This window comes from Garra rufa, chromosome 11 (assembly GCF_049309525.1).
Source record: "Garra rufa chromosome 11, GarRuf1.0, whole genome shotgun sequence".
Taxonomy (NCBI): Eukaryota; Metazoa; Chordata; class Actinopteri; order Cypriniformes; family Cyprinidae; genus Garra; species Garra rufa.
The window spans coordinates 21,569,584-21,594,702 of record NC_133371.1 but is presented as its reverse complement, the minus strand read 5'-3'; the positions used below and the strand labels follow the sequence as shown (position 1 = coordinate 21,594,702).

The 25,119-nt window shown below is 42.2% G+C and overlaps 2 protein-coding genes across 2 annotated transcripts; one reads left to right on the top strand and one right to left on the bottom strand.

Moving 5' to 3' along the window:
* Window positions 1-530: 530 nt before the first annotated feature.
* On the top strand, window positions 531-7,495 carry olfcr1 (olfactory receptor C family, r1). The gene is made up of 6 exons (XM_073850151.1): window positions 531-796; window positions 2,810-3,086; window positions 3,205-4,038; window positions 5,233-5,442; window positions 5,522-5,645; window positions 6,594-7,495. The coding sequence occupies exons 1-6, from the start codon at window positions 531-533 to the stop codon at window positions 7,493-7,495; spliced, it is 2,613 nt and encodes an 870-aa protein (XP_073706252.1).
* A 1,900-nt stretch (window positions 7,496-9,395) lies between these two features.
* olfcq20 (olfactory receptor C family, q20) lies at window positions 9,396-12,761 on the bottom strand. Its single transcript, XM_073850878.1, has 6 exons — window positions 12,517-12,761; window positions 12,069-12,360; window positions 11,060-11,887; window positions 10,696-10,923; window positions 10,402-10,525; window positions 9,396-10,309 (listed from the first exon to the last, which is right to left on the bottom strand). Exons 1-6 carry the CDS (start codon window positions 12,735-12,737, stop codon window positions 9,396-9,398), a joined length of 2,607 nt encoding a protein of 868 aa, XP_073706979.1. The 5' UTR covers window positions 12,738-12,761.
* Window positions 12,762-25,119: the final 12,358 nt, after the last annotated feature.

The following is a 25,119-nucleotide window of genomic DNA, read 5'->3' as shown; positions in this document are numbered from 1 at the left end:
TGAGGAAAAATATCTTTTTGTGTGGTTTCTCTTATAACTGAATATCAAATTTAGATTTTTATTCTTTATTCTTTTAAGTTATGTTTTTGGCATTGCCCCCTGGCCTTGACACTAAAGTGGTCAACTAAGTTGCTGTATTCCATGATAGTGAGTAACAGTCTCATGCTGATACTGTTTTGTCAGGAAAACTCAGGTGAGACTTTGTAATTAAAAATTTGTTTGTCAGAGGCTTTCTCGCAGATGGGGCTTTGTTGTTTTAAGTTTGAAGATAACTGTGTATCACTGCCCCACGATTCCAAGAATACTCAATGTCCCTGTGCAGCTCTATCTAACCGTGAACTCATCAAAAATTATTGTGTAATTGTCTTTAATTTTGAAACTCAGAGGAGGTGCAATTTTACCCCATCTTGTTTTCTCTGGCCCTTGTTTTTCTACGGCTCTTTTGGGATTGTGATCCAAAGAAATATCTCTTCTTGCCCTAAACTGACGCACAACGGTGCAGGAAGAGCTGGTAACGCCAAACTTTGTCAATGTCTGTACAAGTCCTATCGTTGCTCCCACTTTCTGTGCTGGAGCTTCTACTATGTGGAGTATGTGGTTATGTTATGGGGTTTTCTGTGGAAGAAGAGACTCTGCAGGAAAAGTGTGTGAACTTGGTCGGTCCACAGAACTTAGACGGTGCTGGTTTCTACCAGGATGGTGATCTGATTATCGGTGCTCTTGTTAATGTTCATAACATGGCTGCAACCCGTGACCTGAGCTTCACCAGAAAAACTGAATTAACGCCATGCTTGGGGTAAGTGATGTACCCTTTCCATTCTCTTTCCTATCTCTCTCCACATATGTCAAGTAGAGTACATGGAGTCTGTGTATTGATGCATTTGGCAGAATAATATTTTATAAATGTGTACTACATTTGTTTTCTGAGATTTTCCCTGCAGGTGTAGGATTTTCAATACAAAGGAAACATAAGCTCATATCGGAGCTTATGTTCAAGGTTAACATGACTATTATTGAATATTCTGTGGAAAAGTGCCTTTATGTGTATGTGTACAAATATATTTGACCCTGGACCACAAAACCAGTCTTAAGTAGCACGTCTATATTTGTAGCAATAGCCAAAAATACATTGTATGGGTCAAAATGATACTGATTTTTCTTTAATGGCGAAAATTGTTTGGGATATTAAGTAAAGATCATGTTCCATGAAGATATTTTGTAAAAATCCTCCTGTAAATATATCAAAACTAAATGTTTGATTAGTAAAATGCATTGCTAAGAACTGCATTTGGATATATTTTTTTTTTTTTTTGCATGTTCAGATTTTCAAATAGTTGTACCTCAGCCAATTATTGTTATATCCTAACAAATCATATATCTGTGGAAAGCTTGTTTAATCAGCTTTTTATTCATTTTTTTTAAATCTACCCGACTGGTTTTGTGGTCCAGGGTCACATATTCACACAATATACTCATGTAGTTTATCGCTGTGTTTGCAGATTTACGTTTTATACAAGTTTTCATTATTTTTATTTGATAAAATTTTTAGTATTATTATGTATATAACATTTGATAAACAAAAAATGAATCTGTTAATATTATTTAATGAACCTAAGCAAACATAAACTAGCAATAGTGGTGTATTTTTATTAACTAACAATAACAAAGATTCATAAATACAGTAACCAATGTATTGCTCATTGTTAATTATTGATAGTTAATGCATTACCTAAGGTTAACTAAGGAAGGCTATTTAAGTGTTACCCATGTACTTTATTAAGTTAATATCATTTTAAAATATCTTGATCTCAAATTAAATTTTGATTTATCTACAGTCACTGTTTTTATAATGTTATATTTCAGTTTTTACTATTTAAAATAACTGTTTTCTATTTGAATATATTTTAAAATGTAATTTACTCCTGTGATCAAAGCTAAATTTTCAACACCATTACTCCAGTCTTTAGTGTCACATGTTTTTTCAGAAATCATTCCAATATGCTGATTTGCTGTTCAAAAAACATTTGCTATTACTTTTTATTATTATCAATATTTAAAACAGTTGAGTGCATTTTTTTCAGGATTCTTTGATAAATAGAAATATCCAAAGATCAGCATGTATCTGAAATAAAAAGCTTTTGTAACATTATACACTATACCATTCAAAAGCTTGGAGTCAGTATATTCATTTATTAATTTAGGGGGGAAAGAAATTATAGAAATTAATACTTTTATTTAGCAAGGATGCTTTAAAATGATCAAAAGTGATGATAAAGACATTTATAATGTTTATAATTATTTCTATTTCAGATAAATGCTGTTAATCTGAACTTTCTATTTATCAAAAAAATTCTATTCAACTGTTTTCAACATAATAATAATATTATTATTATTAATGTTAATAACAATAATAATAATACATGTATTTTTGAGCAGCAAATCAGAATATTAGAATGATTTCTGAAGGATCGTCAGCTTTGAAATCACAGGAATAAATTAACTGTTTTCTATTTTAATATATTTTAAAATGTATTTTAAATATTTCAAAATGTCACTGTTTTTGCTGAACTTTGGATCAAATAAATGCAGGCTTGGCGAGCAGAAGAGACTTCTTTAAAAAACATTTTTACCAAAATTTTACTGTTCAAAAACTTATGACAGGTAGTGTATATAACACAAAGAACACACACACACACACACACACACACACTTCCTTCTGATTATATAGTTTATTATTCTGTATGTATTTCTTGTGTTTACATTATTCCATCATTAATGATAATAATAATAATAAATATACTGCTGTCAGTTTTCAGGACCATTCAGTGCGCTGGACTCAGGCGGTTGTGTTTGCAGTTGAAGAAATTAACCGGAGCCCCTCTCTGTTGCCGGGGGTCAGACTGGGTTTTCACGTAATGGATAGCTGTTCCCGTTACCCCCACAGCCTGATGGCAGCTATGTCAATGATCAGTGGAGGAAACAAAACTTGCGGCATCACTAAACCCGCCAAGGTCCTCATTGGAGATTCCTCTTCTACTCAAAGCATTCTTCTGTCCAGGACCCTGAGTCCCCTGCAGATTCCAATGGTGAGGTTATATTAACCACCAAAAAATGTTGATAGAATTGATATTTGTCTATTTATAAATTTGCAATATGATATTTAATTGCATGCTCTGTCAAATATTGTTTGGAATATGCTTTCAGATCAGCTACCTGGCCAGCTGCCCATGTCTTAGTAACAGACAAAAGTACCCAAATTTCTTCCGCACTATTCCCAGTGATGCCTACCAGGCACGCACCATGGCACAGATGGCCAAACGCTTCGGCTGGACCTGGGTTGGAGCCGTGGTTGCCGATAATGAGTATGGACGCGGGGCTGTGCAGGTGTTTGAAGAGGAAATCAAGGGCACGGGAATCTGCTTGGCTTTTTTTCACACACTCTACAGGGAGCAATTAGAAAAGGATGCGGCACGTGCTGCCGCAACAGTCCAAGTCTCTTCTGCCCGTGTGATCCTGGTGTTTTGCTGGTATATCGATGTAGAGGTGTTTCTTTTGGAATTGATCCGTAGGAACGTGACGGACAGGCTGTTCCTGGCAAGTGAGAGCTGGAGCACTAGCACCTATCTCTTGGCCAATCCCCAGCTCTACACCATCACTAAGGGAACACTGGGTGTAGCTTTAAGAAGTGTGCCTATACCTGGTTTTAATGCGCATCTCCAGCAGCTACATCCTGCCCGTTACCCTGATGATGAATACTTGAGGATCTTGTGGGAAAATACATTTGATTGTAGCCCTAGGAAAAGCTCTTCCGAGGCCATTCAGAAGGCCCTGCCTCCATGCAGTGGCAAAGAGAGTCTAGAGGGGGTTCAGACTCGATTTACTGATACTTCTCATCTGACAGTGGCATATAATATTTATTTAGCTGTATATGCTGTTGCTCATGCACTTCATTCTTTGCTGGCATGCACCCCGCAAAATAAGTCGGATCCTACAATAAAACCAAAGTGCTCTTCTCCAGACAACATCACTCCAGCACAGGTATGCAACTCATGTGAGATTTTTAATATATATATTTATTAATATAGTCGTCTAAAAAAAGACTTATTTTAAAATGTATTAATTTCACTGCATCAGATAACACAATTCTAACACAACTACACTCTTAAACATAAAGGTGCTATAAAAGGTTTATCACAGTGATGCCATAGAAGAACCATTTTTGGTTCCACAAAGAACCATTCAGTCAAAGGTTCTTTGAAGAACTATCTCTTTCTTACCTTTTTATAATCTGAAGAACCTTTTTTCGCCACAAAGAACCTTTTGTGAAATTGAAAGGTTCTTCAGATGTTAAAGGTTCTTTATGGAACTATTTAGACAAAAAGGTTATTCTATGGCATCATGAAGCACCTTTATTTTTAAGAGTGTACCCAACTGGACAAGATATTTCTTAATAATAAGTGTTTTTACAGGAATAATGATATTTAATGTATTTTTGGGTAACACTTTAGTATAGGGGCCAATTCTCATTGCTTATCAGCAAGCCTATTATTAGCATATTGGCTGTTTATTAGTACTTTTAAAGTACATTTTCTGCATGACCGTATTCTACACCCCTGTTCCTACCCAATACCTAAACTTACCTAAACTACCTTATTAACTATTAATAAGCAGGAAATTAGGAGTTTATTGAAGCAAAAGTCATCGTTAATATTTTGTTAATAGCAAGAATTGGACCATTTTTTTGTATTGTGATTAGTTTTGTATTTATTAAAATGTTTTATACATTCAATTTTAATTGACTAAAAGTCATATTCTTTATGTAGTTTCATTCACAAAATGTGTCATCTACTCTTTTAATTTATTCTTTAATTTATTATTTAAAAGCAGCATATGGTTAAAAGGACTGTTAATATGAAAGTGTTAAATATTCAGTAATACTTTACAATAAAGTGACATTTGTTAATATTAATTAATGTATTTAGTAACATGAACAAACAATAAATAACTCATTTATTACACTATTTGGTAATCTTTGTTAATGTTAGATAAAAATAGCTGTTCATTGTTTGTTCATGTTAGTTCACAGTAATGTTAACAAACATTTGTGATTGTAATAATGCATTAGTAAATGCTAAAATTAACAATAACTAAGATTAATTAAGTTTTCTTGTTAACTAACATAGTTAAATAATAAGCGTTACCAAATATGCTCTCTTTTCCCGACATGTTTAGCTTTTACAGCACATTGGACAAGTTCGTTTCACCACTCAGTTAGGAGAAGAGTTTTATTTCCAGGATGGTAGCATTCCACCTGTCTATGACCTGGTGAACTGGCAGAGAGGTCCTGATGGTTCATTCCAGTATGTTTCTATTGGACGAGTGGATGGGAACCAGCTCATTATTAATGAGTCAGCTATTTCATGGCCTGGAGACCTTGGGAAGGTGAGATGGGCTTCTAATGTAAATCTAAAAATTATAAATTAAAAAACGGTGTAATATAGTGTGTAATATATGTTCCCAGATACCTGTTTCTGTGTGCACTTCTGAGTGTCCACCTGGGACACGTAAAGCCATTAAGAAGGGTCTGCCAGTGTGCTGTTTTGACTGCCTTCCCTGTACAGAGGGGGAAATCAGTAACAGTTCAGGTCATTACCACATTCTCAACACTAATTTTTTAGAGGATTACTTCCAAATTAATAAAAACCTGATAATTTACTCACCCTCATGTTGTCATCCAAGATGTTCGTGTCTTTCTTTTTTCAGTCACAAAGAAATTAATTTTTTTGAGGAAAACATTCCTGGATTCTCCATATAGTGCTCAACGGATTGAAGGTTAAAAATGTAGTTTCAGTGCAGCTTCAAAGGGCTCTACATGATCCCAGCCAAGGAACAAGGGTCTTATCTAGCTAAACCACTAGTTATTTTCTAAAAATTACAATTTATATACTTTTAACCTCAAATGCTCGTCTTGTCTAGCTGAGCGATATGCTTGCGGACTCTGTGCACTCTGGTCCAATACAGTTAGGCTATGTTAAAAAAAAAACTCCCATTTGATTTTCTTCTCCAACTTCAAAATCGCTGTAGAATTACTGACCCAGTGTTTACAAGGTGAATGTGCAAAGAAGGTCAAACACCACAAAAACACTACAAAAAATGTAAAACAGCGATGAAGCGATATACCCTATGACATAACCTAACTGTCTTGAGTGCACAGAGTACGCATGCACATCACAGAGCTAGACAAGATGAGCATTTGGGGTTAAAAAGTGTATAAATATATATTTTTTTAAGAAAATGACTGATCGTTTGTTATATAAGACCCTAATTCCTCGGCTGGGATTGTTTTGAGCCCTTTGAAGCTGCATTGAAACTGCATTTTTAACCTTCAAGCCATTGAGCACCATTGAAGGCCATTATGTGGAGAAAAATTCTGGAAAAAAATTAAATAACTTCTTTGCCATTAAAGAAGGAAAGACATGAATATCTTGGATGACGTGGGGGTAAGTAAATTATCAGGAAATTTTTATTCTTGAAGTGGAGTAATCACTAAATAGCATAATGCTTTAATGTTCCTCTGTTTGTTTTTTCCCTAGGCTCAGTAAAATGCCATCGCTGTCCCCAAGAGTTCTGGTCTAATAGTTTCAGAAATGAATGTGTGCCCCGCGAGACTGAGTTCCTCTCCATTAGAGAAACAATGGGCATCACGCTGATAAGCATTGCTGTTTCAGGTACCATCGTTACAGCTACAGTGGCTGTGATTTTCCTGTACCATAAGAGCACTCCGATAGTTAAAGCCAACAACTCAGAACTCAGCTTCCTGCTTCTGCTGTCTCTCAAACTTTGCTTCTTGTGCTCCCTGGTGTTTGTAGGCCAGCCATCGCTTTGGTCATGTAGGTTTCAACAGGCTGCATTTGGGATCAGTTTTGTCTTGTGCATATCCTGTATTCTGGTCAAGACAATTGTGGTTCTGGCTGCATTTCACTCCACTAGACCTGGATCCTCAGCTCTTATCAAATGGTTCGGACTGGGCCAGCAGAGAGGAAGTGTTTTGGTCTTTACCAGTGTTCAGGTGGTTATCTGCGCCATTTGGCTCTACGTCAGTCCGCCTTCACCTCGCCGTAACTTTGGAATCCAAGGGTCAAAGGTCATCCTTGAGTGCACAGTTGGGTCAGTTGTGGGATTCGCGTGTGTACTGGGCTACGTTGGCTTTCTGGCTGCTGTCTGCTTCCTGCTGGCCTTCTTTGCCCGTAAACTTCCAGATAATTTTAACGAGGCAAAATTTATCACTTTCAGCATGCTGATCTTCTGTGCCGTGTGGATTGCATTTGTGCCAGCATATGTCAGCTCGCCGGGGAAGTACAGCGTAGCTGTGGAAATCTTTGCCATATTGGCCTCTAGTTTTGGACTCTTGTTTTGTATCTTTGTCCCAAAATGTTATATTATTTTACTCAAGCCAGAAAACAACACTAAAAAGTTTCTTATGGGAAAAGCGTAATTATACATGTGAGATACCTTCATTGCTGATTTGGGATTCTGTATCCTTATAATAAAGCTGTTTTAAATCAGAGCCATGTTTGTTTCTGTTATTCATTTAGCGCAAGTGCTTCTCAAATCTGTCCTAAAGATTTTGTGCAAGTAAATTTCCAAACGGACACAAGTGATCACACACTTGGGTGATTCTACAATTGGAGATACATTTGGTATTTCAGAAAGTTAAGGGAAAAAAAACTGTTCACTTACATAATTTTTTTTCAGTATCTTATTGAAAACATATTTAATTTTAATAACTCAGTGCTTGCCAAACACAAGTTACTTCCCTTTTTACTTTTAGATGAAAAACAAACAAACAATCAGACGTCTTAATGTTATGTCAACTCAGATTAGGCAAGAAATAACAATAAATTGTAACAGGAAAAATCCTTTTTGTTTCATTAGACGAACAGTCCGTACATTCCAACATAACATAACTAATTTAAAGGCAAAGTATAGTACGGTAACAGAGTTGATGCAAGATTTACGACCACACATTTTTATAAGAAAAAAGTTATTTAAAAAAAAAAAAAATTGTAGAATTAGGTAAGTGACTCTTTAGGGATTTTATAAATAAAATGAATGAAATATTACAAAAAAAAGTGCAATAAAATATTTTGATTACACGATACATGATGGAAAAAAATGCACTGACTAATGCAGACAAGAAATCATGATTTTCAGCTATTTAAGACACTTTTTGCTGAAATTATTATGTTGTTAAGCCCCACCCCCAGCCACTGACGGACAGTCCTGTATCCATCTTATTTTTAATGCGGAAGTAAGACTATGGACAAGACTCCCGGTTCATTAGCTGCACCTGTTACTGTGGTAAAACTGTTTGCACTCTAAACCAGTGTGTTCATAATTAGGATAATACATTAAAATGATATGGTAAGACACACCAATTTGTAATATCAAGCAGCAAAATGGGCTGTTTTGTACAGCTAAAAATAGCTGGATGTGGATGAGATTGGAAACTAGGCCAATAAAATTTAGAAATGGTCACACCTGCTCTTACAGGAAAATAGCATTTCTCCGCGCTCGAGCAGCCGTAGTGACAACAATGTCTCGTAAGCAATATAGGTGTTTTTTGATGCTAATGTGCCATTGAATACACCAAAATGGTGCAAATCATTTGACTCCAGACTGCTTTCTGAATGAGGGACAATTCAAGGCAGGTTTTTCTAAAAAGTTAAAACTCAAGGATGGAACACTTCCCACTGTTCGTGATCCAGCTGCACCTCCAGAATTAGCAAATTTAACTAATAGTAAATAATAACTTGTTGATAATCAAATAAAATTGATATTAAACCTCTCTCCTTTTTGCCGCCCTGACTGTACTGCTGCCCTAGGCACCTGCCTAATTCACCTATATGCACAAACTGTCCCAACGCTATCTCACGCCAATTCACACATATTTTATGAGGTGGCTAATTCATATGCCCTTACTCGTACGATTTGTCGTTTATGAGTTGGGAACTCGTAAAATATGTACGATATGTTTGAGTGAGGTCATACAAGTGAAGTCGTATGCATTAGCCACATCGTAAAATATGTATGTATTGCCATGAGATCAGGCTGGCTGGCCCTGAGTATAAGGGATATGAAAAAAAAGCATAAGCAATTAAAACTGCAAATAAAAACTAGTAAAAAGCATTTATTTGTTTATTACAATGTACTGTTACTTTAGTGAGCGTATCATGTTTCAAAACAGGCATTGTATGAGTCATCTACATGTACTGTAAGTCATGTGTTTTAATTACATACAATAGGAACTAGAAACACTTATACATATGTCTACAAGTAGGGCACTGTTTGATTTGAAGGTTCATACACCACAGATACACAGGCAGGATGTTAATCTATTTCTTTTGTGTTTCTCTTCCCATGATGGCATTTTTAGTGTTTCTCTCTGGATGTAAAAGGATGATGTAGCACTTAGGGGCAAATATGGCCAACAGTAAACCAAAACTAGACGCTAAAATGGCAAATATCTCTACAGCTACTGCATATTTCCCTGGTGAGCTCACATATGCTGGAACAAATGCAACCCATACAGCACAAAAGATCAACATGCTAAAAGTGATGAACTTTGCTTCATTAAAATTATCTGGAAGATTTCTCGCCAGGAAGGCTAACAGGAAGCTTACTGCTGCCAACAGTCCAATGTATCCCAGTAGCATAGAAAAACCAGCCACTGAGCCTATAGCACATTCATATACTATTTTAGAGCGAGTATACTGCTGGTTTTTATGTGGTGTTGGAGAGGCAGTTGATAGCCAGACTGCACATATCACAACCTGAAGGGCTGTTAGGACCAGAACTGTGCATCTTTGTTGAACTGCTCCAAACCATTTCATTGCTCCTTTGCCCTCTGGTCGAGATGATTTGAACACGGCTATTACCACCATAGTCTTGACCAGGATGCTGGAGATGCACAGGACAAAGCTTATGCCAAACACAGCATGTCTTAACTGACATGTCCACAACTGTGGCTGGCCAATGAAAAGCAGCACACACAAAAAGCACAGTTTGAGTGACACCAGCAGCAGGAAGCTGAGCTCTGAATTGTTGGCACGTACTATGGGAGTGTTACGGTGAAGAGCGAAGATGATCATCACAAGAGCACAGATGCAAGTGCCAAGCAGAGATGCAGTGGTTAAAGAAATGCCCAGAGGATCCTCATAGGATAGAAACTCTACTTCTTTTGGGACACATTGATTCTTATCTGGATTTGACCAGAACTCATCTGGACACATTATGCACTCAATAGCATCTGATTAAGTAAAGGCGAAAAGGTAAATATGTAAAAGGGAACTAAATTACTTTTAAATTTTCCAACAATAATCTCCTAAATAAAATATGCACCTGTTGTGTTTGATATCTCTCCATCTCTGCATTGCAGGCAGTCAAAACAGCAGACAGGAAGGCCCTTGCGTGGGGCTTGTCTGGTTCCTGGGGGGCAGCTCTCACTGCACACAGACCGTGGGGGCTGAAAGGGACATCATCTGTTACAAGCTACGTGTTTCTCATCTATTTTACAAAATGAAAATTTTGGCCTCTATTAATTATTCTCATTTGCTTGTATTATCATATTATTGACTATTATTTATATACTGTATGCCTGCAAAAAGGATGACATTAACAAGCAATGTTAATTACTTTTTTTGTCTCAAAGTTCCAGTATATTGCATCCTCATCCAGTGTGAGCACCATCCCTGTTGTTGCGCCTTCATTTACTACACCGACTGTGTAGATCCTTATTGATCCATCGGAGCTTGGCTGCCAGTTCAGCACATCATAAATGGGCAGAGCATCTCCATTCTTATCAAATGACACATGATCCCCAAAGCTTGTGGTGAAGCTTACTTTCTGTAGGTAATGAACCAGCTATACAGTTTGTAGACAAAATAGTTGTTATATGTTTATCTGAAATTCAGATTAATATAAAGCAAATATTTTGCTTTTCCACATACAGCTGGTTTATATGCCTAAAAAAAATCTTCATTATACCTGTGGGTCTTACCTGCCAGGGTTTTAGGTTGGTTATATTGGCACATCCATTCCCACTGAATGGTCCTCTCCCCTTTTCACACTGTATCAAGTCATGAAGCGCATGTGCCAGGGCATAAACTGCCTTATAGACATTATAAGCTGCTCTCAACCCAGAAACATCAGTGTATGGTGTGTTTGTGGTGCTCAGAACCTCCTGTCCAGTACACATCTTTTTAACATGCTCTCCATCTTTCACGGTAACCACAGTTTCATAACTACAACTAAACATTTTCTCCCAGAAGATCCTCAGCATATTATTTCTTGGTTCATTGCTGGGACGAATACGTAGCAAAAAGTCATGAAGTCCCTGGATCTCTCCACGTCTAACAGCAATGCCCAGTGTGCCCCCCAGGAAGGGCAGTAAACGTGGAGTGTGGTATACGGGTGAGGTGGCCCATGCTTCACTCGCAATCCACTGTCTGCCTGTCATGTTCTGCGACACCACCTCATCCATCAAAGGTAACAAAAAGGATGAAGTGGAAAAAACAACCACCACTCTAGCTGTGGAGGCTTGAATCATTCCTATTATACGCTGAATATCTCTGTGGTTGTTATCATGGGGCAGGATTTCAGAAAAAGCAACACAATGTCCAAACAGTTGCATTTGCTGCAGGAAGGACTGAGCAGCATAGACTCCGTAGTCATCATCACTGTAGATGAGACCAACCCAGGTCCATCCAAAATGCCTCAAGATCTGAACCATAGCGCGCACCTGGAAGGCATCACTGGGAATTGTTCTGAAGAAAGAGGGGTACTTTTTCCTGTCACTCAAACAGGAGCAGGTGGCGTAGTAACTAACCTAAATAAGATATATTGAGAGAGAGAAAAATACATGATTTATTTAGTGCATAAGCAGATGATAAAGGAAGTTCTGGAAGAAACAGACCAAGGATACATATGGTTGAAAAGGACACAACATCTAATCGAAAAGTGCAAAAATATGCATACAATGTATTTGTACTTTTTTCATCCCATCTTACTATAGGTACTCGAAATAGTCCCAGAACACTGGAAATTGCAATTGAAGGAGTTGAACTTGGATCCCCCACAATAGCAATCACTGGCGGAGGGCCAGTGCAATTGAGGTTTGAGAAGGACTTCTCAGTTCCACTAACTAGGGATATAGCAGCCCGGAATGCCATTCCTAGTCTCACACAGTTGTCATAAAGATGGTAACCAAGAGTGATGTTAGGCAGTAGGTTTGAGTTCTTATTGATCTCATCTATTGCAAAAGCCATGGTCCATGCCTGCTGGAAGCTTTCCATATCAAATCTAAAAAAAAAAAAAAAAAAAAAAAAAAAAAAAATATTGACATTAACAATGGTTTCAATACAGACTTTTTTGTCAAGGCAGCATGTGAGCAAGGCAGCAGTTTAGCAAGGTAAAAGAGGGCAAGTGGAATATTCATATTTCTGGCTTCAGACTCACTTTTCGCAGTATGGTGGTTCTGGTTCTGATTTGAAGCTCAGATCTGGGAAAACTGTGAAGAAATGAACCTGAAACAGGCCTCCAAGTATAACATCTCCATCCTGGTACACGCCGTTCAACCGAAAGCGCCCCTGGAACTGACATGTGTCTGATCTGAGGACTGAAGCTGCAGAAACACAGTTAAAGGACAGGTATAGAGAAATATACAGAGTGATCCACATCTCTTGGTTTTTCTGAGCCACCCACCTCCTCAGCTCACTAATTTATAATGAAGGTTGTGTGGGGAGTTATTTTAAGAGTGGGTGGTGGCAAATAGACATATCTGGAAATCTGGATGTCACCTTCCAATATCTTTATTATTTATTTTTTGTAATTAAAAACTGCAACTTTGTGATTTTTTGTTTGTTTTGTTTGTTTGTTTACTTTGCTGTCAGGGTACTGGTGTGTATGTTATTTTACTAAATCAGTCCTTAACTTGGGAAGACAAACAGTACAGAAATAATAGACAATTTACCAGTGAATTACTTCTAACCTTGTTTAGAGATTATGAGATAAATTAAATAACTAAAAATGCTAACCATATACATATTATATCAGTATATCTACTTGTCCATCTCTTGTACTGGAAATGTCCTCTAGATGTCAGGCATGCAATAAAAATAGAAGCTTGTGGCAGTACCAGGGTACAGTGATACTATCAAATGGTAATAATAAGAAAAAAGAAAAAAAGCTCTGCATCAAACTATGCATATTTTATGATTTCTGCTAGGTAGTATCAAAAGCAATAAAGTTTTGTTTGGTTGTAAGCCATTAAAGCAGGGACACTGTTTTAGTCAGGTAAACTGTGTTAAATTAACTTCTAAATTACTCATTTCATTTTCGATAAATCGATTTATTAATAAATAATACTATACATCTCTCTGGAGTACTTGATTTTAATCAGTTGCAACATTTCAAGGTCAAATATTTCCTGATAATGACTCATTAACAACTCGTTACGCTGTCAAACAGAAAGTGCATGCAGGTATTTGAAGCTGACACACACCGCGCATGCATTCTCTTATTTTATGCAAACACAATTGGTGATCGCTAACCAGAATATTTCTGGGCCCCTTGCACTGATTTTGCTTGGGGTGTTGGGGTTGGGGTGGGTTCACAGATGTTCGGCCCCCTAAAGGGACATCATTCTAGGCCCCACTCAACCTCTGGGCCCTATGCATTCTGTCCCCCTTTTCCCCCAGTAGCGAAATACCTGACTGCAACTGATGACAACTGTGCAAGGAAAGTGACATGATAATGTCGCGCCCACAAGATATTAATTAGTAGAAATGTCACGTTACGTGAAAAAATTACATGGTAACGACATCCTTATGTTGTGGCCAAAAGATCCTATGTTGAGACAACTCTTCTCTGACTTCTTGTGGCCACGACTGTGTATGTTGAGAGAACACATATCTTCTTATAAATTACATTGGTAACACTTTCCAATAATGTGTCATTTGTTAACATTAGTCAATGTATTAACTAATATGAACAAACGTCTCAGGTTACGTATGTAACCCTGGTTCCCTGAGGGAACGAGACACTGCGTCAGAAACGCTTTGGGGAATGCCATTGGCGAACCATGCTCTGAACGTAGTCTGTGACGGGAGTGACGTCACCGGCGTGGTGATGTAAGCGACCAGGAAGTATAAAAGCACGTGCGTTGAAGCCGGCGTCAGCCTCTGGAATGAAGCGAGCGCTGCAGGGATGCGGGAATTATAGCCCTCGACGCAGCGTCTCGTTCCCTCAGAGAACCAGGGTTACATACGTAACCTGAGACGTTCCCTTCCGGGAACTTTGAGCTGCATCAGAAACGCTTTGGGGAATGAGATGTCCACACCCCCAGAATTCCAAATCCCTGCCTAGGAACTGCTAGGACAAGGGAGGAATGAGATGTGCCTGGGGAACATGCCAGGACACAAGAAAATCTCTGCCTGGGAAACCTGCCAGGATACGGAAGGGATGAGGTCTCTGCCTAGGGAAATTGCTAGGGCAAGAGTGGTATTACACCTCTGTCTGAGGAAACTGCCAGAACAAGAGGGATACAAAATTCTTGCTTAGTAAGAGAATGATAACATACCTCTGCCTGGGGAAGCTGCCAGGACGAGAGATAAAGACTGTGCCTAGGCACTGCTAGGACAACGGAACTTGCTAGGGCAAGAGTGGTATTACACCTCTGTCTGGGGAACCGCCAGAACAAGAGGGATGACAATTCTTGTTTAGTAAGAGAACGATAGTACACCTCTGTCTGGGGAACTGCCAGCATGAGAGGGATAGAAATCTCTGCCTATAGAGAGCTAGGACGAGAGGATAGATGGGCCAGGAGCGGCTCTGAGGTCCAGTTCATAGAACCTCACGAATGTAAGTGGTGAGGACCAACCCGCGGCACTGCAGATGTCCTGGATAGGGACAACTGCCTGCAGAGCTTTAGAGGCAGCCATGCCTCGAGTTGAGTGAGCCTTGACCCCCAAGGGTGATGGGAGGCCAGAGGACTCGTAAGCAGTAGAAATGGCATCTACGATCCATATACAAATAGTAGGTTTCGAAGCAGGGTGCCCCCTCTTAGGGGGGCCGAAACAAACAAACAAACAGTTGCTCTGCTTTACGCCACAAGGCAGCTCTGTGGACATACGTATCCAGTGCTCGCACTGGACACATGCAATTATACTTCCGATGGTCGGGCTCCACGAATGGAGGAGGGTAGAAGGCCTGGAGTGTAACCGGCTGTGGTACTGAGGAAGGGACCTTAGGGACATACCCAGCTCTGGGGTAGAGAAAGGCTTTGGCCAAACCGGGCACAAAGTTAAGATAAGAAGGGGCCACCGAAAGGGCCTGCAGGTCCCCGACTCTCTTGAGAGAGGTAAGAGCAAGAAGCAAAGCTGTCTTGATAGTGAGCATGCAATATGAGATCTCCTCTCACCACAGCGAGATCCCATGGTTTAACTCGAGGTCACCGCGAACGTATGACCAAGGGGTTCCTACCCACTGAAAGGCCACCAAGAGGGACGTGGTAGGCCGATCAAGGCCGCCACATAAACCTTCAAGGTGGAGTGGGCTAACCCTGCGGAAAAGCGAGACTGCAGGAACTCCAGTACTGTACCTATCGGGCAGTGAACTGGGTCTAATTGGTGTTCTCTACACCATGAGGTGAACAAATTCCACTTAAGGCCATAAAGGTTCCTTAGAGGGAGCTCTAGATTGAAGGATGGTCTCAACAACCTCAGTTGAGAGACCAAAGTCTATGAGTTGTGCCCCCTCAGGGGCCACACCCATAACTTCCACATCTCCGGGCGGGGGTGAAGAATTGAGCCCCCGGCCTGGGAGAGGAGGTCCCTCCTGACGGGAATCTCCCATGGAGAGACGTTGAGTAGGGCAATTATGTCCAAGAACCATACTCGGGCCGGCCAGTATGGGGCTACTAGTAGCAGACGGACCCCGTACCGGCATACTCTTTCTAGAACTCCCGGGAGCAGAGCGGGGGAAAAGCGTACAGACGTAGCCTCTGCCACGTCTGTACCATAGCGTCCAGTCCCAGAGGAGCTGGATGAACTAGAGAGAACCAGAGGGGACATTGCGATGTCTCTCGAGTCGCAAAGAGGTCCACCTGAGCTTGGCCAAACACTCTCCAAATCTGCTTCACCACGTCCGGGTGGAGCTTCCATTCCCCGGGCCTCGGCCCCTGCCTCGACAGGACATCTGCACCCACATTGAGACGTCCAGGGATATGTACTGCTCTGAGTGAGAGGAGTTTTCCCTGTGACCACAGGAGGATCTGGTACGCCAGCTTGTACAAGGGGCGTGAGCGCAGACCCCCCTGATGATTGATATAATAAACTACCGCCGTGTTGTTGGTGCGGACCAACACGTGACGGTCTCTTAGGTCCGGGTGGAAGTGCTTCAGGGCCTGAAATACAGCCAGCATCTCTAGACAGTTTATGTGCCAAGAGAGATGGTGACTGCTCCACAGACCGCGGGCCGAGCGGCCACTCATGACCGCCCCCCATCCGGTAAGGGACGTATCTGTCGCTAGCGTGACGCGGCGACAAGGAGTTCCCAAAACCTGGCCCTGAGACAGAAACCAAGGTTTCTTCGCCGCGTGACCTTGATCGTGCGGAATGGGTTCCCCCTCGGGGAAAACCCTTTGATTTTGAGCCACCACTGTAGCGGCCTCATGTGCAGCAGTCCAAAAGGTATCACATTGGATGCAGCTGCCATGAGACCTAACAGTACCTGAAACTGTTTCACAGTGCGTGACAGGTCTAGCTTGACCGCATTGGCTGCAGTGAGGATCGACTCGATCCGAGCAGTGACATACGTGCCTGCATCGTGGTCAAATCCCACACGACACCTAGATAAGTGGTCCTCTGTAATTGAGAAAGCACACTTTTCTTGGTGTTGAGTCTCAATCCCAGCTCTTTCATGTGAGCGAGAACAACATCTCGATGTTGAGCCGCTAGCTGTTCTGTGCTGGCTAAAATCAGCCAGTCGTCTATGTAATTGAGTATGCGGATGCGCTGGAGTTGCAAGGGAACCAGAGCAGCATCTACACACTTTGTAAACGTCTGGGGTGAGAGTGCTAGGCCGAAAGGGAGTATTGGTAAGCTTCGCCCCTGAAAGCGAACCTCAGAAACTTCCTGTGTTGGGGAAGGATGGAGACGTGAAAATAAGCGTCTTTTAGATCTATCGTGACAAACCAGTCCTCGGACCTGATTTGAAACATGACCTGACTGACAGTTAACATTCTGAACTTCAGTTTTCTGACTGAGCGGTTCAACCGTCTGAGATCTAGAATGGGCCGCAGCCCTCCATCCTTCTTGGGAACAATGAAATACCGGCTGTAGAACCCGGACTCTCTGTCTTGAAGAGGGACCACCTCGATGAATGAATGAATGAATTAATTAATTAATGAATGAATGAAGCATTTATATAGCGCTTTAATTGTGTATTGCCGTACACCCAAAGCGCTTTACAGTCATATGGGGGGGGGGGGATCTCTCCTCAACCACCACCAGTATGTAGCATCCACTTGGATGATGCGACGGCAGCCACAGTACAACGGCGCCAGTGCGCTCACCACACACCAGCTACAGGTGGAGAGGGGATTGTGATATAGCCAATTCAATGAAAGGTGATTATTAGGAGGCCATGATTGACTAGGGCCAGTGGAGGGAATTTGGCCAGGACACCGGGGTTACACCCCTACTCTTTACGAGATGTGCCATGGGATTTTTTGTGACCACAGAGAGTCAGGACCTCCTTCCTGGACGTCCCGATGGCCTCCTTCCTCAGAAGAGATTTTACTTCTTGTTCCATTACCAGACCCTGCTCGGGGCTCACAAGAGTAGGAAACACCCCATTGAAAGGTGGCGGCGGAGCACCAAACTGGATATAATAACCTTTCTGTACAGTAGCAGGACCCATGAAGACACATTCAGCAGTAGTTTCCACGCTGCCAGAAAGTGTACTAAGGGAACCAGCCTCTCGAGACTGGTTTCTGGTATTATTTGAGGTATTAATTCAGTGGCCTGTAACAGCTGACTGGCAGGAAACACCTGAACTAACTGCTCTAGGGACCCCCGTAGGGGTGGCAAACCCGCTGGTTCCGCTACGATGTCGGGCGGAGAAACCAGCAAAGGCTCGCGGGAGACTGCCGCGCCCTGTAACACCGGCAGGGTTAGCTGACTGATCTCCTGAGGGCCCCGAGGAGGGATGGGCACCATGTACTGTGGTGAACCCCATTCCTCCCCGAGAGGGGCTGCCCTCAGTGGCCCTGGGCCATAAAAGTCAGGGCCACTTAGCTGAGGACCTCTTGGACTGCAGCACGACCCTCAGGTCGGGCCTTGTCTTCGAGGCCCCCAGCTTGGAGCGTTGCTGACCCCGCTCCTTTTTTGCGCCTCGCGATGTGAGGAGCTGGTACACAGCTAGGGCTGCTCCCGTCAGCAGCCCTGGAGGAATAGACGCGGTGAGGGAGGTATCGCTGGAACGCCGCCGCCAGCTTCAATGCACATGCTTTTATACTTCCTGGTCACTTACGTCACCACGCCAATGACTTTGCAGGCAGAATTTGCACATTAAGGTACCTCATGAAAGGTATAAATGTACCTGTCCGGCGATAAAGGGAGCTCTGTTGTCAAGAGGTTTCAGGAGGCTAAGAGGCAGGTGCTGTGCCAGCAATACCTTCCCCGCCGGATCCAAATCGGAGGGTAATGAGCCCCAGGTCTTAGCTCCAGTCACCTACCAACTCCTTACACTGGGCACAGCAGAAGTAGAGCGTCACTTTCCGGGCTTCCCTACAGAGAGATCAGGGGTTGGGGGTTAGCCAAAGCCACCTAGGGAGAAGGTGGATCTGCAGACCGGAGAAGACTCCTCTAGGGAAGAATGATATATACCTCACCATGCAGTGGCCGTCTCTCCTCAGTTCCTTCGGGGGGACTAGTCTGTCAACCCTGCCACCTCCGGTGCTTCAGGGCAAAACAATCTAAAGCGAGCATATCTCCGCCTGGAAATGTAGCGGCCTTGGAAGTCTTGCATCCTTCAGTGAGGATTCCAGAACAGCCAGGCTGGTTGATCTCTGGCAGTCATCAGATTCAGGGCACTGAGTCGGTTGTTCTGATGCCACCAGAGGCCAGTCTTGAGAGGCTGGTTCCCTTAGTAGATTTTTTGGTGGCTTGGAGATGCCTGCCAAATGTGTCTCAGTGTAAAGAGGTTACAGAATCTAGTTTCGTTCTCGTCCACCTCGATTCAACGGGATCACATTTACTGTGGTATGCCCTGAGCATTTGCGCATTAAGGTACCTCATGATTTGCGCATTAAGGTACATCAAAAAGGATGGGGGGCAGTGTTGCGTCCTATACTGGGTTCTACCATTAGATCTGGTGCTGTCACCCCACACTTCCCCAATAAGTGTGTGGATGCTGCCTTGGCTCTTCTGAGAGTCAAGGTCATCCGAGGAGCAACCCATTTTGCATAATCAAGGTCAAACAGTGCTGCCTTCGTGCCTTAGTCATGTGGAAGAAGTTTTGGTTCCTGTCTTAGAGACCTGTGTTGGGTGCTCTGTGTCATCCTGTAACACTTATGATGGACACATCCCTCATGGGTTGGGGAGTGATCATAAGTGGTTGCTCATCCCAGGGTCTGTGGGAAGGCCATTATCTCTTTTGTCACATAAATTGCCTGGAAATGCTAGCAGTGTTTCAGGCTCTGAAGCACTTCCTCCCAGACCTGAGGGGCCATTATGTGCTTGTCCGCAGACAACACATCAGTGGTCTCATATATAAACCGACAGAGGGGTCTGCGGTCAAGCTTACTTTGCAAACTGGCACACCAGGGGCCGGATTCACGAATATCTTCTTAAGAAATAAATTAAGAAATTTCTTAAGATAAATTCTAAGAAGTTCGTAAGAATGTTCTTAAGTGCAATTCTTGAAAAAATCTTAAGATATTCTCAAATATGTTCTTAAGAACATCTTAATTTCTTTCTTAAGAAAAAAAAAATGATACATCTACCTGAGTGAATACATGGCTGAAGACGCATTTATAAACACTTCAACGTCTTTTTTTGCGGTTTCTGCAGATTATCCTAATAATCATAAGCACGCACATTTTCGTCACGACCGTGTCTGGCGCTCGGCTTCATGTTTTTAATGTGCCGTGTTTTTGAACTGTTACTTTTAAAGGGTCTCTCTTAAGCTTTGGCGATCACTTTATTCACTTTTGTGTTGTATTTTGTTGCCTCGTCTGAATGAACGCTTCCGTTAGCTATGTGTGTGCGCTGCTACAGCAAACGCGTCCTGCACATGCGCTAAATACGGCCAAAGATTATGTCGTATTTTTATTTATTTTTTTATTAAATCTCCCTATCTGACTCGATTTTGTCGAGTTGCTACTAAGTTTTGATGACGGCAAAAAGTAGGGTCATACACAGGCTAATCATGACAGATCATTGTTTACATTATCAGTCATTGCTGTCACTTCAGCGAACTCTTGCTCATCTCTAATAATAGTCCTAATATGTATTATATGTAGCTAGTAGTGTTGCAATGCTTAAATATAACAGTTAATTTGAAATAACCCAATCAATTAATTAAATAAATATTACTATTTGGGATTTAAGACAAGTCTCGGGCTATCCTAACTTTAAGAAGTTATTTACGATGGTTTTTAAGAAGATTCTTTTCAAGAATTTGAATTTTCTTAATTTTTGTCTTAAGAACAATCTTAAGTAAAAAGATAAGAATATTCTTAAGATGATTTTTTTGGGAATACAAAATATTCTTAACTTTTTTCTTATTTTAAAAAATAAGAAGAAAATGGCAGTTAAGAAGAAATTTCTTCTTAAGAATGTTTCGTGAATCCGGCCCCAGATCCTCCCGTGGGCCTAGGGAAGGCTGCTGTCCCCTAGTATATATCCTAGGGCATCTCAATCAGGGAGCAGACATCCTGTCAAGGCAGGGTCAGGAGAGACCTAATGACTCAGGCAGGCAGCACAATTGTTCAGCCTTGCGCAGAGTTATGAAAACTGTGTGGCCACTGAGGGAGCACAACTCACAGCTTCTGCTCTCTCAACTGAGGTTGTTGAGACCATTCTTTACTCCAGAGCTCCCTCCACAGGTTAAATGTTCTCCCTTAAGTGAAAACTTTTCAATTCATTAAATCATCAGTGTTAATTTAGTAGTTTTGAACCTACTTCTGAAGATGTTGGTATTAAGAGTACTGCCTTATATTGGTTTAAATCATATTTAAAGAACAGATAATTTTCAGTTTGACTTGGAGATTTGTGTTTTACATCAGCTAAGTTACATAATGATGTGACACAGGGGTCTATACTTGGACCTATATTATTTTTACTACTGTATAAATGGGCCCCTTGGGTACAATTTTTCATAAATATAATATTCATAATCTATAAGCAGACGACACCCAGTTATATATTCCAACAGATCTAAATAGCTCTTAATACTTTGATGGACTTGTTCAGTGTTTAGGTGAGATTAGAGCCTGGTTGGCAAGCAAATTTCTTCATCTTAATGCTAATAAGACTGAGTGTGTTGTCTTTGGACCCATTATAAGTAAGCTGGCTTCTTTGATGCTAAGTGTTTCAGATCATGTCAAGAATGTTGGTGTTATAATAGATTCTGCTTTAGTTTTAGATAAACAGGTTACTATTGATGTTAACGCTGGGTTTCAACTCAGGTTATCGACAATTATTTCTGAACTGAAATCAATTCTTTCTTTTGAGGACCTGACGGCATGTTATTCTTGCTTTTGCATCATCACACATTGATTACTGTAATTCTTTATATCTAGGTATTTCACAGGATCAATTATCTCATCTTCAGTGCAAAATGCTGCTGTGAGACTTGACTCACAGAAGAGAGATAAAATGACCCCAGTTTTGGTTTCTATACAATGGTTGCCTGTAACATTTATAATTGATTTTAAGGTTCTGTTGATGGTTTTTAAAGCGTTGCATGGTATTGCCCCAAAATATATTGTTGACCTTTTGATTCCTTATCAAAATACAAGAAATATGAGATCTTCAAGTCAGATGGTTCTTTGTTTTCCTAAAACTTGTCACGCGGGTGTGCAGGACGAGACGAGACGATAGACGAGATTAACAATCAACAGTAAATTTAATAGAATTCTCCAAGATGAACAAGGCAGGAACAGGCAGGAACACAGAGGGCTTTCACACACATCCAGATAACGTTAAAGACCGACAAAAGACTAAACTCAAAGACAGACTTATAAAGGGTAACTCATTATCAAACACAGGTGACACAGATGACTAATAATTACAAGGACAGGTGCAACAGATGACGGTGACGAGGGCTAAACCAAATGACAACAGAATGGCAGGGGAAGACAATGGGTGAAACCAATGACAGACAGGGTTGTGACATCACGCCCCCCTCCGGAAAGGCACGTCCTCGCGCCGTGGAAAAAACGAGAGGGGCGGAAAAACAGAGTACATAAGGGAGGAGGCTTGGGCGGAGGACGGTACCCCTGGAGGGGGACAACAAACAAAGTCATGAGAGTCCAGGGGGGGCGACGAAGGTGGGAGGAGCCAGGGAGGAAACAGGAGGGACCTGAAGCAGGAGGAACTGACCCAGACCACAGCCATGATGACGGCCCACTGTGGAGCCGACGGAGGGAGGAACCATGGTGGAGGAAGGCGTGCCGACTCCATGGGGCCGACCGACAGAGGCGGAGCAGATGGCGGAGGAGCCCGAGGCGGAGACGGAGAGCCGATGATCCGGGGTGACGCCGAGGATCCGGAGGGCCAAGGTGGAACAGGCTCTGGCGCCCGAGGCGGAGGCGGAGTCCCGGAGATCCGCGGCGGAGCCGGAGCGACAGAGGATGGAGGCTGTGCCCGCAGGAAGGAGGAGTCCCAAGGAGCCGGTGGGACGGCGCGACGAGGCACAGCCGGAGGAGCAGAGTCCTGAGGAGCCGATGGGGTGACGACTGACCAGGGCGGAGCCGGAAAGACGATGGAGCCCGGTGGAGCTGGTGGATCGACGGGCGACGGTGGAGAGGAGGGCGTCGAGAGCCGTGGTGGAACCGCGGGGTCGAAGGGCCGAGGCGGAGTCCAGGACTCGGAGGCTGGAGGCGGAGCTGAGGAATCCTCCAGCCGAGACGCCGATGGAAGCTGGCAGTCCCGCGGCGAGCCCACTGCACAGGTGGATGACTGAGGGTGAGCAGGGGGACTGACAGGTGATAGCGGAGATTCTGGAAGGCTGGGCGAAATCAGCGATGACTCTGGACGACTGGACGGAACCAGCGGAGATTCAGGACGGCTGGACGGGACCAGCGGAGATTCAGGATGGCTGGACGGGACCAGCGAAGACTCAGGCATAGGCAGAAGAGGGCGGGTGGGTGGGAAGTTCAGGCAGGCCAGTGGTTCTGTGGAAAAGTCTATTAAGTCCCCAGAGTGTTGCTCATTCTCACCCCCAGTGGTGGTGCAGTGGGCAGGGCTCTCTGTAGCCCTCTCTTGCTCCACGTCGTACTCCACCGTCGCGGATGTAGCAGTCGGCTCTCGCACCTGGTCCGATGGGTCCGGCTCTGGCTCTGTCGCTCTCGGCTCGGGCTCTCCATCGTCGGTGGGCTCGGGCTGCAACTCCGCTTGTCGGGGTGATGTTGGGCTGGGTTCTGGGTCTGGAGTGGGGCTGGTGTCATCCTTCGCGGTCAACGAAGCTCTGCTGGACACCAGCACCCACTCGATGTAGTCGGCGAGGCTCTCTCGAGGACCCTCCCCGGACAGCTGCCTCTTGATGTCATCATTAAGTCCTACGCGGAAGAACGTGCATAGGCAACTGTCCGGGTAGTGCGTAAACGGGGCGAGGAATATAAAGTCTCTGGTGTGGTCCTTGAGAGAGCGGTTCCCCTGCTTCAGGAGGAGGATGAGGACGGCGGGATCATTCATGACGGGGGAAAAAAAATAAACTAAACACTGATACAAAAAAAACGGAAAATAAACGCAGGGGAAGACGACGTGAATTTTTTTGGGTCGGTCTTTCTGTCAAGGGGGTGTGCAGGACGAGACGAGACGATAGACGAGATTAACAATCAACAGTAAATTTAATAGAATTCTCCAAGATGAACAAGGCAGGAACAGGCAGGAACACAGAGGGCTTTCACACACATCCAGATAACGTTAAAGACCGACAAAAGACTAAACTCAAAGACAGACTTATAAAGGGTAACTCATTATCAAACACAGGTGACACAGATGACTAATAATTACAAGGACAGGTGCAACAGATGACGGTGACGAGGGCTAAACCAAATGACAACAGAATGGCAGGGGAAAACAATGGGTGAAACCAATGACAGACAGGGTTGTGACAAAACTAGATTGAAATAACAGGGTAATAGGGCCTTCTCAGTGGCTGCCCCACGATCATGGAACCCTTTTCCAGTGCACAATAAATCTTCCCTATCTGTGGATGCTTTTAAGTCTAGATTGAAATTGTATCTTTTTAGTATAGCATTTAGAATGAATAAGTGATCAGGATTTTTTTTTTTTGTTCGTGTGACTGTATGTAAAGATGCAAAATTAACTTTTTATTATTTATGTAATGAATTATAAGTAACCCCTACTAGCGTTATGTTGCATCATTCACCTTGCCCCATACCCTTCTCTCATCAGAGAAAAGGTGTGTTTGACTTGAAGCAACACTGCACTGACTGATCAGTGTATGACATCAAAGTACCGCGAGTTAGAGAGCCGACAGCTCAGTAAGCAAAGTGGTAATTCAAATAAAATGTGTTTATCAGTTGTTAATGCAATGTTGAAATGTTTAAAATTTTAATAATTATTAGCACATATAATAATTAACACTTAAATAAAAATGCATATAAACAATGCAAAAGCAGTAATTTCCAAATGATGACATATAATATAATTATGTTTCTACTCCAATGCATTGTTAAAATATAATAATTAACTCAGTGGCTGTCTTAACAATTCCAAACATAAATAATTAAGCCATCATTAAATTAACTGTAATAAATATATAATATGTAAGTAAATGAACATATACTATTGTATATATATTTAG